The 14,568-nt window shown below is 43.2% G+C and overlaps 1 protein-coding gene across 2 annotated transcripts in view; it reads left to right on the top strand.

Moving 5' to 3' along the window:
- UBAP2 (ubiquitin associated protein 2) overlaps positions 1 to 14,568 on the top strand; it is a 76,608-nt gene that overhangs the window by 20,001 nt on the left and 42,039 nt on the right. For both annotated transcript variants that reach the window (XM_060280390.1, XM_060280389.1), the window contains exons 3-9: positions 820 to 897; positions 1,376 to 1,486; positions 6,771 to 6,924; positions 7,726 to 7,803; positions 9,491 to 9,545; positions 12,944 to 13,044; positions 14,153 to 14,205. In XM_060280390.1, the coding sequence (XP_060136373.1) occupies positions 820 to 897; positions 1,376 to 1,486; positions 6,771 to 6,924; positions 7,726 to 7,803; positions 9,491 to 9,545; positions 12,944 to 13,044; positions 14,153 to 14,205 (630 nt within the window). The remainder of the gene's footprint in view (positions 1 to 819; positions 898 to 1,375; positions 1,487 to 6,770; positions 6,925 to 7,725; positions 7,804 to 9,490; positions 9,546 to 12,943; positions 13,045 to 14,152; positions 14,206 to 14,568) is intronic.

Genomic DNA, 14,568 nt, shown 5'->3' with positions numbered 1-14,568 from the left:
GGAGAATTTTCTAGCAGAGAATATTCTCGAGAATATTCTCACCTCACATCACTATGCCTAACTGTTTAAAGATGTATTTCTTAGATATATTGTTTTAAAGATGCTTTCTTAGATGTATTGGTTAAAAGAACACCAGCCTTTATTTCTGGTGGCTTTTTTTAAACTTATGCTGCTCTGCCTTCCCAGTAGGATTCCTGTTGGTGAGTGGGGGAAATACCAGTACCCCTCGCCCCATTCCACCAGCCAGAACCATGCCAGTGTTCTGAAATAAACACTTTATTGAATTAAATTGTGTGCAAAGATTGAGTGACAGAATTAGACAAAAAATGGGCAGGAAATTCAGGGTTTTGTAGTTCTCTAATTAGGGCTCATAATAGGCCATGCATCTGAACAGTGGTTCCTTTGATAATTTAGATTAAAACTTAACAACTTTTTCTTGTGTGCAATGCTAAATTATTTGTCTTAAGAACTGTTCTGTGAGGGATCGGCACTGGTTTTTTTTCTTATATTTGCCTGCAATCTGGAGTTTGGGCTTGTTAGATACGGTAGGAAAGGATGCCTCAACGTTTCTTCCCCTTGGAGTTAAAAATAAAACAGGAGTGGGGAACCAGTAGACTTCCACTGATGTTGGACTCCAGTTCCCATCCTCCCTAGTCAGCGTGGCAAGGGGATGATGGGAGTTGTAATTCACCTGTATCTGGAATGCCGCAGGTTCCACAGCCCTGGAATAAAAGAACAAATTGTGGGAGACTCAAGCATTTGGGCAAAATTTTTGCTTTGTGTGTTTATTTCTATAACCAATCTATTTATGCTTCCCAGGCAACAGCGGAACAAATTCGCCTTGCTCAGATGATCTACGATAAGAACGATGCAGACTTTGAGGATAAAGTGAAACAGGTATATGTTTCCCCCCTGTCCCTGGTGAGTGGGCGGATTGGCTTTCATGGACTGGTGGAGACTACCCTTTACTACTTCAAGCCTGGTTCAAGTCCACTTGCATACTAAACTTCAGCTTTAATAATAATAATAATAATAATACGCTGTATTCAGCTAAGTTTCTGGCAGAGTAGACTCATTGAAATTAATGGCCATGATTAACTTGGATCCATTCATTTAACTTGGATCCATTCATTTCAGTGGGTCCACTCTGACTGAAACTTAGCTGAATACATTGCTATAATCAGGCCCATGCAGAGCTTGTCTGAGGACTGGGGCAACTTGTATTGCTACCCACCCAGTGCCTTTGGGATGGTGTGTGGTTATATATAATTGTAGGTATATTTTAAATCTATTTTTCCATGTTGCCTAGACTCCCTTTGTCGTGTTATCAAGGTCTCTTTAACGTGACTCATATATTTGTGGGTTTTTTTTCCAGCTTATGGAAGTGACTGGGAAGAATCAGGATGATTGCATAGTGGCTCTACATGACTGTAATGGAGATGTGAACAGAGCAATCAATATCTTGCTGGAAGGGAACTCTGACACAGTAAGGACTCTAGATCCTTTTCTTATGCCTTGAGGGTAGTCTTGCCTGAAGAGTTAACACATGGAGACTTCCTGCTTCTCCTTGGGGAATGAAAAGCTGTGGCCAAGCTAAGAAAGATGTCAGATACTTATGTTTTAGAAACAACTTTGTTATATGTAGGTTTCAAAAACCTTTAAAACTAGTGAAACTCTGAAATTGGCCCCCAGCTCACTCAGTTAGCATGTATCTTAACTGGAAGAAATTCAGTTGTCTATCACTGGCAAAAGAAATGATTTCTAAACAGATTTGAGCCCTGCTGTCAAGAACTTTCCTTGAAAGTAAACACTGGAAAGAGCTGGTGAATTTTAAGTAGCCTGAGGTTATTTTGCTGTGTGACATCACAGTCACAAAGTGGTCCCTTGACTTATCACAGCAATAACATCTCTGTGTATCAATTTCTGATGCTCTTTAGTCTTAGGTAATAACATTACCCCATAACACACCAGTAGAGGTGACCAGAACTGTATAAACTGTATTCTAAATGTGGTTACGCCATAGATTGTATAGCGACATTATAATATTGGAAGTTTTATTTTTCAGTTGCTTTCCTAATGATCCCTGTTTGGAGAGGTGCTTTGGGAACATTTCAGTCTTTTTGTTTTAATATCTCTAAACAGTTTAGTATCATCAGTAAACCTGGCCACCTCACTGCTCAACCCTAGCTCTAGATTGTTTATGAATTGGTTAAAAAGCACAGGTACCAATACTGATCCTTGCAGGACTCCACTTTCAACGTCTCTCCATTTGGAGGACTGTCCATTTTCCCCTACTTTCTGTTTCCTGTTTCTTAACCACTCACTGGTCCACAAGAAAGCCTCTCTTCTTATTCCATGACTGCTAAGCTTACTCAGTCAGGAGCCTTTGGTGAAGTATTTTGTTAAAAGCATTTGGAAAGTCCAAGTACACTATGCCAGCTGGATCACCTCTATCTATATGCTTGTTGATACTCTCAAAGAATTATTAATAGGTTTGTGAGACAGGACATGCCATTGCAAAAGCCATGCTGGCTCTACTTCCTCAAGGCTTGTTCTTCTCTGTGCTTGGTTATTTTATCTTTACCAATATGTTTGACCAGTTTTCCAGTTAAGAATCTGAGGAACAAATTACATTTTGTTAGAAGTTCAGCAATTACACATTTGAGTTCTTTGATAACTCTCAGGTGGGTGCCATCTAGACCTGGTGTTTTGTCAGTTTTTATTTTGTCTATTAGGCCTAGAACTTCATCCCTAATCACCACTATCTGCCTCAGTTCCTTAGACTCGTTTCCTGCAAAAGTTTGTTCAGGTACTGGAGTCTGCAGACAGGCTTGTGGGGATCTAATTAATTTTACTAGAACCCCGAGATACACCAGCCAAAGCCAGGTATAAAATAGTGGTGGGGGGTGGGGGAATAACCTCATAATTCAGGAAAAGGAAAGGCCCAGGAAATGGTTTTCAGTATCAGGACTGAGCTTACACTAAAATATGCTCTCCCCATCAATTCCCCCCCCCCTCACTTTTCTTCAGCTCAGAAGCCTAATTTAGAAGGTAAGAAAAGGTATTGTACTTATTAAATAATTTGGTGTCAGATTCCTTGCTGATCCACTGAATACAGCTGAATACAGCGCTATAACCAGGCCCGCGCAGAGCTTGTCTGAGGCCTGGGGCAACTTGTATTGCTACCCACCCAGTGCCTTTGGGATGGTGTGTGTTTATATATAATTGTAGGTATATCAAGATTTACTGTTAGAACCCTAATCTACTTTCTGCCCACCCCTGTTTTACTATCTACCTTCTGCCCACCCCTGTTTTAGAGTGCCACGTGTTAAAACGCAGTCCACTGGAATTATCACCTAGATTTATCTTTCTGTCCTGCTACCAGTTAGAATTTCTGGTGCAGTTTTCTTCAAACAAACAGGATATTGTCCCTGGATCTGGAGAGCCTTAAGTCTAAAGAAGCAGGTGAATTGGAGGTCTGCCCTGGAAAACTGGCAAAACGCTTAACTTGTGCACCTGCTTAGGATGAACTATCCCTGACCCTTGATACCTGCTACCAGGGTTCTGTAATGTGAAGGTGTCTGCAAATGCTCAACTGGGGTACTCAAATGTAACTTTGACTACTCCTGCATTGGACTGTGTTTGGGGTTTTAAAAAATAAGGCCCCAAGAAAACTAAAGCTTCCAAATTTGCTTTTTCCTTTCTTCCCTAATTCCAGTTTTGCTAGTTATGGAGGACAATGAATTGTATGGGATATTTTAAGCTGCTCCCCCCCCCACCTTTATTTTGGGAACTGTTAGAAAGTGGAACAGACTCCATAGGGAGGTTGTGGGGTCTCCTTCCTTGGAGGTTTTTAAGAAGATGTTGGATGGCCATCTATCCTGGATGCTTTAGTTGAGATTTCTGCATTGCAGGGGGTGGACTAGATAACTCTCGGGGCCCCTTCCAGTCCTACAGTTCTGTAATTTTTCAGCCACCTCTCTGGCTTCTGAGATATTAGTAGGCATTGCCCTCACACACTCAAGTATCTGTTTGCAACATAAGGTGTAGGAACTTGCTGCTTTCTTGAAAAATAGGAGCTCAGATTCTCTGGAAGCTGAATTCTGTGTTCAGCAGCTTATACTCCTCTACTGTTTCTTCTGCCGTGTAGAATTTCGATAAGAAATCAGCCCCGCTTCTGACCTTTGTGGCTCACTGTCTGTCGATTGAGGATGGACAGCTCTTTCTACGTTTTGAATTGGGACAACAGAGACATAAGTCTTCTTCATAGTCTCTCACTCATATCTGGAGTGAGACTGTACACTACCTAAATTAGGACTTTCTAGAATAAAAACAGCTGGTATTTCCTCCCCGTCATGTTCTGGGCTGATTTGCTCACTGTTAGGGGGTGGAACCTAAACCTCATTCCCCACCCCCCACCCCAACTGCTCCATGAGCCAGCATCAGAGGGGATTCTCTTTCCCTGGAACCTAAGAAAAGCAAAAGCTTTTTGAGCCTCTTAGTGGGTACAGGAAAGATTTGTTTAGGTTCTCTTTTGCTTGCTGGCAAATTGGCTATTGAGTTGGGGGTTGGGGAGAGATGACATTGGTGGAAAGCATTTTGGAAGTCAAGTCACTTTGAGATGTGCATATATTTTTCTTTGTATATTTGGGCCAGGATATTCCCCTTGTAATTCAGTTTAAGCTATGCAGATCGAGCAAATACCTGTATGTTACATTCATTCAGAATTAATAATTGAGTGACAAAGCTCTGGGCATGTCTTTCTCAAGGGAAGACCAGCCTGGCACAAACTGGATTTTCAGTCATTATTTATATACCACCATTGACATTGTCAGACTGATCTCCTTCCGCCTTCTCCCTCCATTCCCATCTCATTTGTGTCTTGTGGAACAGCATCTCATTTTTGTTTGAACTGATATGAGACATTTTTGGAGATCAAATTACAGTGGTACCTCGGTTTACGAACACCTCGGGTTACGAACTTTCGGTTTACGAACCACCGAAACCCGGAAGTAAGTAACCCGAGGTTTCCGAGGCCTATGGAGGCCTCCACGGAGGCATCGGAGCGTCCGCGACTGGGACGCAGCCACAGAAGCGCTCCGATGCCTTCACGGAGGCTAACTGTGTGGAAAGGAGCCCTGCGGCTGCGGCCGCGTCTCTTTCAAAGCGGGTGGGGGGGTCCCTTTGGAAGCGCTTACCTTGCGCATAGAAAACAGCGGTGAGAGGCTTGGCTGCGTGGCGGTGGCGCTCGCAGCTCTCCTTCCCTCTCTACGTGGTGCCAGCCGGGCGACCTTTCTCCTCCTCAGAGCAGCCGCTACCACCACCAGGCGCCAGGACTGGCTGGGGTGGCTCAAGGTGCGCCTGGCTGTGCTTGAAGCGGTGGCGGCGGCAGCAGCGGCGGCTTCTCTCAAGCCTGAGCCTCTCCACTCTGCAGGGGCGCAACGGTGAAGGCCCGGCCTCGCTTCTCTTGATCCCTCCGCGAGGCCGGGCCTTCACCGTCGCGCTCCTGCGATGTCTCTCCACCTTCGCCGTCGCGCTAATGTGGAGAGGCGTCGCAGGAGCGCAACGGCGAAGGCCCGCTTCTCTTGAGCCCTCCGCGAGGCCGGCTCAAGAGAAGCGGACCTTCGAGCTCCTGCGACGCCTCTCCACATTAGCGCGACGGCGAAGGTGGAGAGACATCGCAGGAGCGCGACGGTGAAGGCCCGCTTCTCTTGAGCCCTCCGCGAGGCCGGCTCAAGAGAAGCGGACCTTCGCCGTCGCGCTCCTGCGACGCCTCTCCACATTAGCGCGACGGCGAAGGTGGAGAGACGTCGCAGGAGCGCGATGCTGAAGGCCCGCTTCTCTTGAGCCCTCCGCGAGGCCGGCTTTCCACACAGTTAGCCTCTGTGAAGGCATCGGAGCGCTTCTGTGGCTGCGTCCCAGTCGCGGACGCTCCGATGCCTCCGTGGAGGCCTCCATAGGCCTCGGAAACCTCTTGGCAGACAGTGAAATTCATGTTAAATTGAAGCTTTAGGGGGTGTTTTTCATCGTCTGGAACGGATTAATCCACTTTCCATTATTTTTAATGGGAATGTTTGCTTCGGTTTATGAACACTTCGATTTATGAACAGACTTCTGGAACCAATTGTGTTCATAAACCGAGGTACCACTGTAGTCCAAAAAAGCAGCAAAACTCACCCCCCCCCCCAATTATTGCTGGTTAACCAGCACACGCGTGTGCCACAACTCAAGAACCAATAGACAAAATATTCTGAGAACATGTGAGTGTTGGCAGTTGTTGCAAGACTTGAGCAGTCAAAAAAATCCCCACTTCCACCACCCATGGGGGCCACATGAAATGAGACAGCAGAGTATAACGGTAGGGTTTTGTACCCTAATCAGTAATGCAGGAATGTATCTATTTGGCATGAGAAGGGTGATTTTAATCAGGACTATTTTGGTCTGGGTCTTGATTTGCCTATTTACAGCTTAAATAAATAAGTAAATAATGTTAAGCCCCTGTTTTAATGTCACAAAGTTTGTCCCTGTAAAAATGCTTTGCCATTAAAATGCCATAGGGTTTAATTACATTCCGAGGATGCTGGATTAGTGTTTATGGTTTCTAGGCTTTGCAGGTGCCCCCGAGGGTTTGTTTGACAATGGACCTTGCACGTCTGAAGGGCTGTAAAAGGTTCCCATAGAGCTTAGGGGTTTTACACTGGAAGGTATTCTCAAGGCAGTCTTTAAACCCCTTTTGAATTGTTCTGTGTTTTCCTTCTCCACCCAAATAGACTTCGTGGGAGACAGTGGGAGGAAAGAAGAAAAGTCTTGGAAAAGAGAGTTCAGAAAACAAAGAGAACAGAGAAAAGCGAGGGGACAGAGAAGTGAGCCGTGGACGGGGAAGTTCCAGCAGACGAGGAAGAGGGGGCAGCCGTGGTCGAGAGTGTAAGCGCAGGCACCTTGCTCCTAGGAACGCGGTTGCCTTAGTTTGCCTTTGCGTTCACAGAGGAGCGTGTTGTTCTTGAGTTGCTTTGTTGTATGTTTGCAGTAGAGCACTGGGGGAAGAACCACAAACTATGCACGCAGAGCTGTTTCTCTTCAACAAAAGGATTTGCCTAGTTTGGGTACCATTTATACAGCCATGAGAACCTGATACTGGCTTGGTTTAAAGACGCTTTTCTCCTCTTCAAATAATAATAATATTGGGGTGTACTTTCTGTATTGAGTATGGGCACATGAAAAATGTCTGAAAGCTGATCAAATATTTTAATTTTGGGCACTTATAGCCCGCTCGCTCTTCAACCTCAAAGGAGCTCTTAGAGCTGCTCACAAATATTTAAAAAGAGCAAATGCTCATCACTCTTAAACACACACTCTAAAACAGCAACACAGTTTAAAAACAAGGCCAGTGCCGTGCATATTGAACACAGAGTCCTAAAATATATAGTTAGATAAAAGGAAAGACATTTTATATTCAAGGCAGGAATTGTGGAAAGATTTAGGCATGACATCATCAAACCATTTATCTCTGTAGGCTTCTCAGTGAACTGAGGCTTCAGCTAACAGGCAGAGTAGCACCTGAAAGTCCAAATCCTTGTGTCTTGTTAGGAACCCTCAACCTTTCCATTCTTGCTGTGTGATTCTGTCTCCTGCATAGTTGAAAAACAAAAAGTCTGATCGAGAGGGCAAGCATTCAAATTGTATATAGTAATGTTTTGCTTTCTGTATCTCTCCTCCCACATCTAGTTAGAGTAGAGGAGAATGGAGTGGATAACAGCCAAGGAGAGAGGCCTTCTGATCGTGGGAAACGTAGCAGAGGGAGAGGTAAGACAAACCTATGAATATTTTTGTTTTCCCTTCTCCTTGAAAAAGGAACCTTGCAAGAAATAGCTTCTGTTAAGAGCCCTCTGCCCTCCAACCCTGTGCTCTACTTGCCTGATAATTCTTTTTCTTGCCCCTAAAGGGCTGCAGGACTTGTGAATCATGCAGGCAACCATCTAGCCCAGTAGTCTGTTCTCACAGTGGCCAACCAGTGTGTGTGGGATCCTGCAAGCAGGACCTGAGTGCTGTTTACATTTGGTCCATGTGAATGTGGCCTAACTACTGACATAAGCACTAGGATCTTGGTGCTTCCTGCTTAAGAATCTCCTGGGACATTGCTGAAAACCAGCAAGATAAGCCTGAAATACTTTCAGCTCAGGGAGTATCTTAAAAAAAAAACATGCAAAAGAATACCCTGCTGTATTTCATAATTGAAGCATGCCATCACCCTTTCACATGTGGCTTGTATTGTAAACTGTCCATGTCAAGGGCATAGCCTAGTTAAATGCCGAAACTTGAAGACCAATAGCTTCTGCCTGCATTTTTAAGCTTGTACCTGCACTTTTAAACATCTAATCCATTTTGTATTTTGGGTCCGGTTTGTCACCCTAGGTTGGTGTGTTGGTGGCTCTTCCAGACCACATGATTAAAAGCAGCCTTTGTAGAATTCAGGAAGCAGAAATGTGTTTGGTTAGGCTGTATTCAGTTCAGTGTTTCAAAATATTGGCGCAGCTGTGAAGATGTTGTCCTTGTAGACTAGTGATAACAGTGTAGTATTTTAATAGATAGAGAGATTGTTTTGCTAGAAGTTTGCAAAAAGAACAAGCAGGTTGGGGGGTGGGGCTTGTGATGAGATTGTGGGTACAAGAAGAAGGGGTTTGTTTGAAGTAAGACTTTGCTTATCCTTTCCTAACCTGCTCCCACCCCAACTGGCCAGCAGTCTTCTGTTATTTTAGCTGGCTGTTTGTTCATAGTAGCAAGCTTTCATGTAGAGGGGCCAACATTATAGTAAGCGTCTGGGGACAGTGTATATTTCCCTAGCTATAGGACTGAAGACCCCATAGGTCAGTTCTGGGGACTGAGGCACAGTGGGTGAGAGTCATTTGATCCTAACCTGCAAGTTGTGGAGAGAGAGGGCCACCTTGGAAAATAGGTTTCAGGGCCTGACTAAAATCTCATATACTTACTTATACCTTCAGTATTGACATATAACAAAGGGGTTTGTTTTCAAACTGGATCTAGCATCTTTAAAAGATAACTCTCCCCCAGTCTATATTTCTTGCAGCTGCAGGGTAAAAGAATAAGTTCTCCTCCATCCCATTTTATCCCCATAACAACCCTGTGGGGTAGGTTATGTGAGGAGACAGTGGCTGGTCCAAGGTCACTCTTCATAGCTGAGTGGGGATTTCAAATCTGGACTCCCAATCCTCTAGCCACTGCACCACACTGCCACTATCTGGGTTTCCCTCTAGGTATTTATGAAGAGGATAGAAAAAGAGTTTCTTTTCTGCTGTCATTTTGTCTTGCTTCCTTGTTTAAGAAGACAGTGTGCTGTTTCTGAAGGAAAGGAGAAGAGGAGAAATTGCTGAACCCTACTGTGTCAAGTTGACTTCCCCTCCTGAAACCTTGGGAGCTGAATGTTCAGCTTATCCACCTTGCACCCTTAAATGAGGCTCTTTCCTTCCCACAGGATTTGGACGTGGCAGAGGAAGAGGAGCAGGGAGGTTTTCAGCCCAAGGCATGGGGTAGGTTCTTTACACCATGTCAGTGAAAGAAAATATATCAGCTAAAATTGGACCTGCCAATGGGGCTTAACTTTGTATTAAAGAAATTACACAGATCCATGTAATGGAGAATCTGTTAAACATTTGACTGTATTGAGAGGACTTATTGACTCCCTTCGTCCTGATATCAGGAAACTTTATAAAAGTGAGGCAGTGGAAACACCCAAGTATCTTCACTATTACAGCCTGACAGGCAAACTCTTGAGTAATTCAGCAAAACTTGCAGAGGCAAAGAGGGATTGACAGCCTCAAGCAGTTGATATGTTGCCTGAGGTAAGCATAAACCCAAGATGAGAATTAGTTCTATCAAATTGACCCAGGAATTTAATTAAAACACACAGTCTCTCCCACACACACACACACAATGCTGAGTGCAAGCTGGGGCATTGTAATATTACTGAATAGTAAGGTTTTTGTTTGTTTGTTTTGCCAATATTATTATTATGCATTATTATTATTATTTCTTCCAGAAAAAAGTCTGTATCTAAAGAAAATATTATGCTATTAATCTATTCATAACAGAATTATAACAACTGTAAAATTATAGTGCATTGTGAGTCTCTGTAACAACAAACCTCACAGGCGTTGCAGCTATGACGTACTATTTGAGCAGCATATGCACAATTGCATTTCACAACTTCATGGATAGCACAAAATGGTTGTGTTATATTGCTGCTAATATGGAGAGGGTGCCCTTGAAGATACTGTGTAGATATCAAAATAGCACTTGCAGGTGCCTAATAGGATTAGGAGATACGAAAGTGCATAAGCAAAATAAATGTTAAGGGGTTTAAATAATCTGAATGTAAAACTTAACCTGGACTGCAGTATCTGTTGGCCTTGTGTTAAGAATTTTTAGGACGCCATGGAAGAAATTGACATCCAAATCAAAGAGTCTGTCAAATAAAAAACAACAACCAGCATTGCCTTAGAAAATATGAATGCTACTGAAACAACCCTTGTGTTGCAGACTTGAGTGAAAAATCCCAAAAAAAGAGGCAACACATTGGAATTGGTCGATGTGTTGCCTCTTTTTTGGTATTTAGAAAATATGAAGGCTTTCTAGCTGTGCTCTTGAGGTGTTAATAGGCATGGCTGTGGTGTTGGGAGTCTCAGAATTGGTGACTAATGGTGGCTGTTATATCAGCTGCCCACATCTGATGAAGTGGGCTCACCCACTGAGGTTTAAGGCATGATAAATATGTTTGTCTTTAAGGTGCTGCAAGACCCTTCTTTGTTTTTGGTGCAACATGCTTACCCCCTGGGAAGTCACAATCTCAGTACTGTTGGAACCATGAACAACAGAAGGTGTTTTTACCATCTAAAGTAGGCAGCAGGGCGTGGCGGATAAGGAGTTAAAAGGACTACTGAAGCTCATTCACCCCAACTATACTCCAGCTGAGAGTTTCTGAAATTACATCCTCTGCTGGCAGGAGGTGGTGGTTGCTCCTTGGCACCATCTGGCAGTGTCAGATTAATCGCACATTCGCTCATTCACTTGCAACGCCTCTCACTGTGCAGTTTAAAACTTACCAACCTCGGCACTCTTTCCTGCTTCCCTTATGATACACTACAACATGAGCACAGTCAGACTAAGTGGTAGTTTTGAGGCACAAGCAGACATGCTTTTAAAAAGCACAGTAGTGGCTAAATTGCCCCTCCCCTCCATGTTTTCGGTATGCATTGAGATCAGGGATTTTGTTGGCCTCCTCGCTGTGTATACAAGGCACATCCAGCTGTACAGGTTTATTCAGTGCAAGGTTGCTGGCTCTTTGTTATTCCATCCCATGTTTCCTCAGCCATTGAGTTCTCCTGTTCAGATAGCTGTGGGATCTCCCCGTTCAGATATTGCTGCCTTTATGTAATGAGAAGAGCTGGGTGGGAGTGCGCAAGGTCACAGATACTGCTGCATACAGTGAGGAGGGAGTATATTTTATTTAAACTGCCTTATAGCCTGCTGTTTTACAGTATAGTCTACAAGGTGGCAAGCATATACAGTATATAAAATCCAATTCAGATCACTAAAAGACCGTGTGGAAACACTATTAAAGTGACTATACCAAAATAAACAGCTCATATTATTATTATTATTATTATTATTATTATTATTATTATTATTATTAAATTTATATACAGTAAGGCTGCAAATTTAACTAATGCACATTCAGCTTTGTGCATCTGGCAAAAAACCCCCGACAACTTAAAAATTGGAAATAAGGTGGGTTTCCAGGACAATTGACTTTGACCATCCCACCTGCTGGGAAGTTTTTAATGTTTGATGTTTTAGTATGTTCTGATGTATGCTGTGAGCCTCCCAGAGTGGCTGGGGAAACTCAGCTGAATGGGCGGGTATAAATAATAAAATTATTATTATTTATTTATTTGACTGTATGTGATTTTGGCTTTATATGTGATCCCTGGAGTGTAACACTCACATAAGTTGCATGCTTACAGTACTGCTTACATGCCCAAATGGCTTCTAAGCCATTTTATAATATAAGCAGAAGCACCCTCAAGCTGTCTCTCATTAAAATTAATTTGTTACAAAAGTTTTAATGTGGCTCTGAAGTCAGCAAAGTGGTAGCAGGATGGAGGGGCAAGGGGATGTCTCTAGGAAGGTTTATCACAGCCTAGGTACTGTCACTGAAATGGCCCTTCCTTGTTACCTGTCTGACCTCCCAAGAGTGGGGTATAGGATGATTATTCCAGCAAACAAGCAGACTCATATAGTCAAATATGTTGGCCATATAGATTAACACCAGCCTTCTGAATCCTACCCAGAAGTGCACTGGCAGCTAGTGAAGATGTTTTTCGTTTCCAGACCATTTTATAAAACAGTGCAGTGAGGTTGCTGGCCTAATATCCATAGGCAGGGAGTTCCAAAGCATAGGTCCTGCCACCCTGAGAGACAGGTGGAGAACAAATATTATATGATACTGGTTAAAAGTGCAAGTTCTGTACAGTCTGCACAAACTGCAGTTTCCAGACCAACCACAGGGAAACTTTGATGCATTCTATTTAGTTAGTAATAGCCATTTATGAAATTGGTAGGAAGCAGTTTTCCCCCACCCACCTACCTTCTAATCCAGTTTTAGTGATGCCAAAGAAGGGGTTTCTTTTATTATTGCTGGATGTGCATGTTCATAGTGGCACTTCCCTATTCCAGACTTCTCTGGAAGAGCACATGGTTTGCCTGCACAAGACCCTGGAGTCAGTGCCCTCAACTTGCCAAAGAGGTGTCGCCCGTTGGAACAGGCAGTGTTAGGCTAGACCGATCAGCGGTCTTACTCTGTCTAAGGCAGGTACACAAGCTCAACTTTCTGTATATTTCTGACTTTCTCAACTCTCTTGACCTGTAGGACGTTTAACCCTGCAGATTATACGGAGTCTTCTGCTACAGATGGCTTTGGAACAAAAGAATCTTGGGAATCTGGGCAGAATGAGGCAGATGGTGGAACAGGTGAGGCAACTCCACAGAAGGTTTGAGAATTACAAATGTGCCAGAGTTAACATTAGCAAAAATATTACTATCATTATTCATAATGACAATGACCTGTGCTTCACCTGGGTTACAACATTAAAACACAACATTGTCTTATGTTTGTGTGCAAGTGTGTGCATGTGCATGTCCTCAGGATATAGATAAGAGGTTTGTGCTTCCAAAACTGAAGGCAGGGAAGTGCCTTCGAATATTGTTCCAATTGTATTGCTGATTCTGATCCTTTATCTTAAAAAGGAGGCTTTCTGTGGCCACCTCTGTACTACAGTTGGAGAGGATAGGATTGGGACCACCTCAGTAAGAGAAGTGTGTGTGTGTGTAAGTGTGTGTAAAAGAAGTTCCTTAGATTTTGTGCTTGCTACACATCCTGCCCTTCCACAGTGTTGGATCTGGCTTTGCTCCTGTAGTCACAATGGGCTTCAGAGGTGCCCCAATGCAGTGGCAACCTCCCTACACCCAGCTCCCAACTGATTTCAAAGGCTCAGTAAAAGATCAGGGCAAGTCCTTATGAAGAAAGTAGATGGTCTGTCCTCTTTTTCTAAGATGTTCACAACAGGTGAGACCTAGCTGTGACAGAAGACAGTTTTACACATGACCTGAATAGAAACTTAGAGGGCACTGCTTGAACTTTATGGTACAATCTAGCCTATGCTGCTCTTGAGTTTTCCTTAAATGCAACAGTGGGGTTTTCAAAATAAATTGTAGGAAAAAACCATTATGCTCCCTAATCTTTACTCTGCCAGCCTTCATCTCTATCCTAAAACACTGCACCATTGATGACAGCACCAGCAGATGGATACCCTGGGCGTTGGGAGGCAGTTGTGGGCTTGTTTTGAGCTATTTCAGAAAATAATAATTCTGTTGAATTTAGACATTGTTAATGGAGGACTCATTAGGTTGGCTGAAAGCTATCATAATAAGTATGGCAATTAATACCTTGCAAGTTTTACCCTAAACTTCTATTTCTTTTCACATGGGTTTCCAGTTAGGGATGGATCTGCCAAAGGGGATGTATGACACCAGGAATTATGGGTTGATTGATTGTCTTTTCTCTCCTTTATTGCCATAGGAACATGGAAGAACACAATAGAAGAATGGACTGCTGAAGACTGGAATGAAGATGTAAGTCTGTAATTCATTCTCTGATCAGCCAGTGCCACTTCCTTCTGAATGAGCTACCTAGAACGTTTTGCTAGTTTTTGGGACACCTTGTCTTGAACGTTGCCTGAACTTTGACTAATTTTAATCCCGATATATTGTTCAAATGTCTCTTTTCAAAAGAACCTTTGCTGCAGCAGGGCTGGCCAAATCTCATCTAAGCTGTGTTGTAAAGATTCTTTGGAAAGAAATGTTTGAACAGTATCCCAAGTTCAATGTGAGTCTTTATGGTAAAAGCAGTACTACACAAATGCTCTCATTAGTTCTGTTGACTGAGCTCCTTCAAAGGCAAGTGTGGGATATAAACTGAGAAAATAAATTAAATGT

This window comes from Zootoca vivipara, chromosome 11, assembly GCF_963506605.1.
Source record: "Zootoca vivipara chromosome 11, rZooViv1.1, whole genome shotgun sequence".
In the NCBI taxonomy this organism is placed as follows: domain Eukaryota; kingdom Metazoa; phylum Chordata; class Lepidosauria; order Squamata; family Lacertidae; genus Zootoca; species Zootoca vivipara.
Note: the sequence above shows the minus strand (reverse complement) of the source record. Positions and strands in the feature narration are given on the sequence as shown.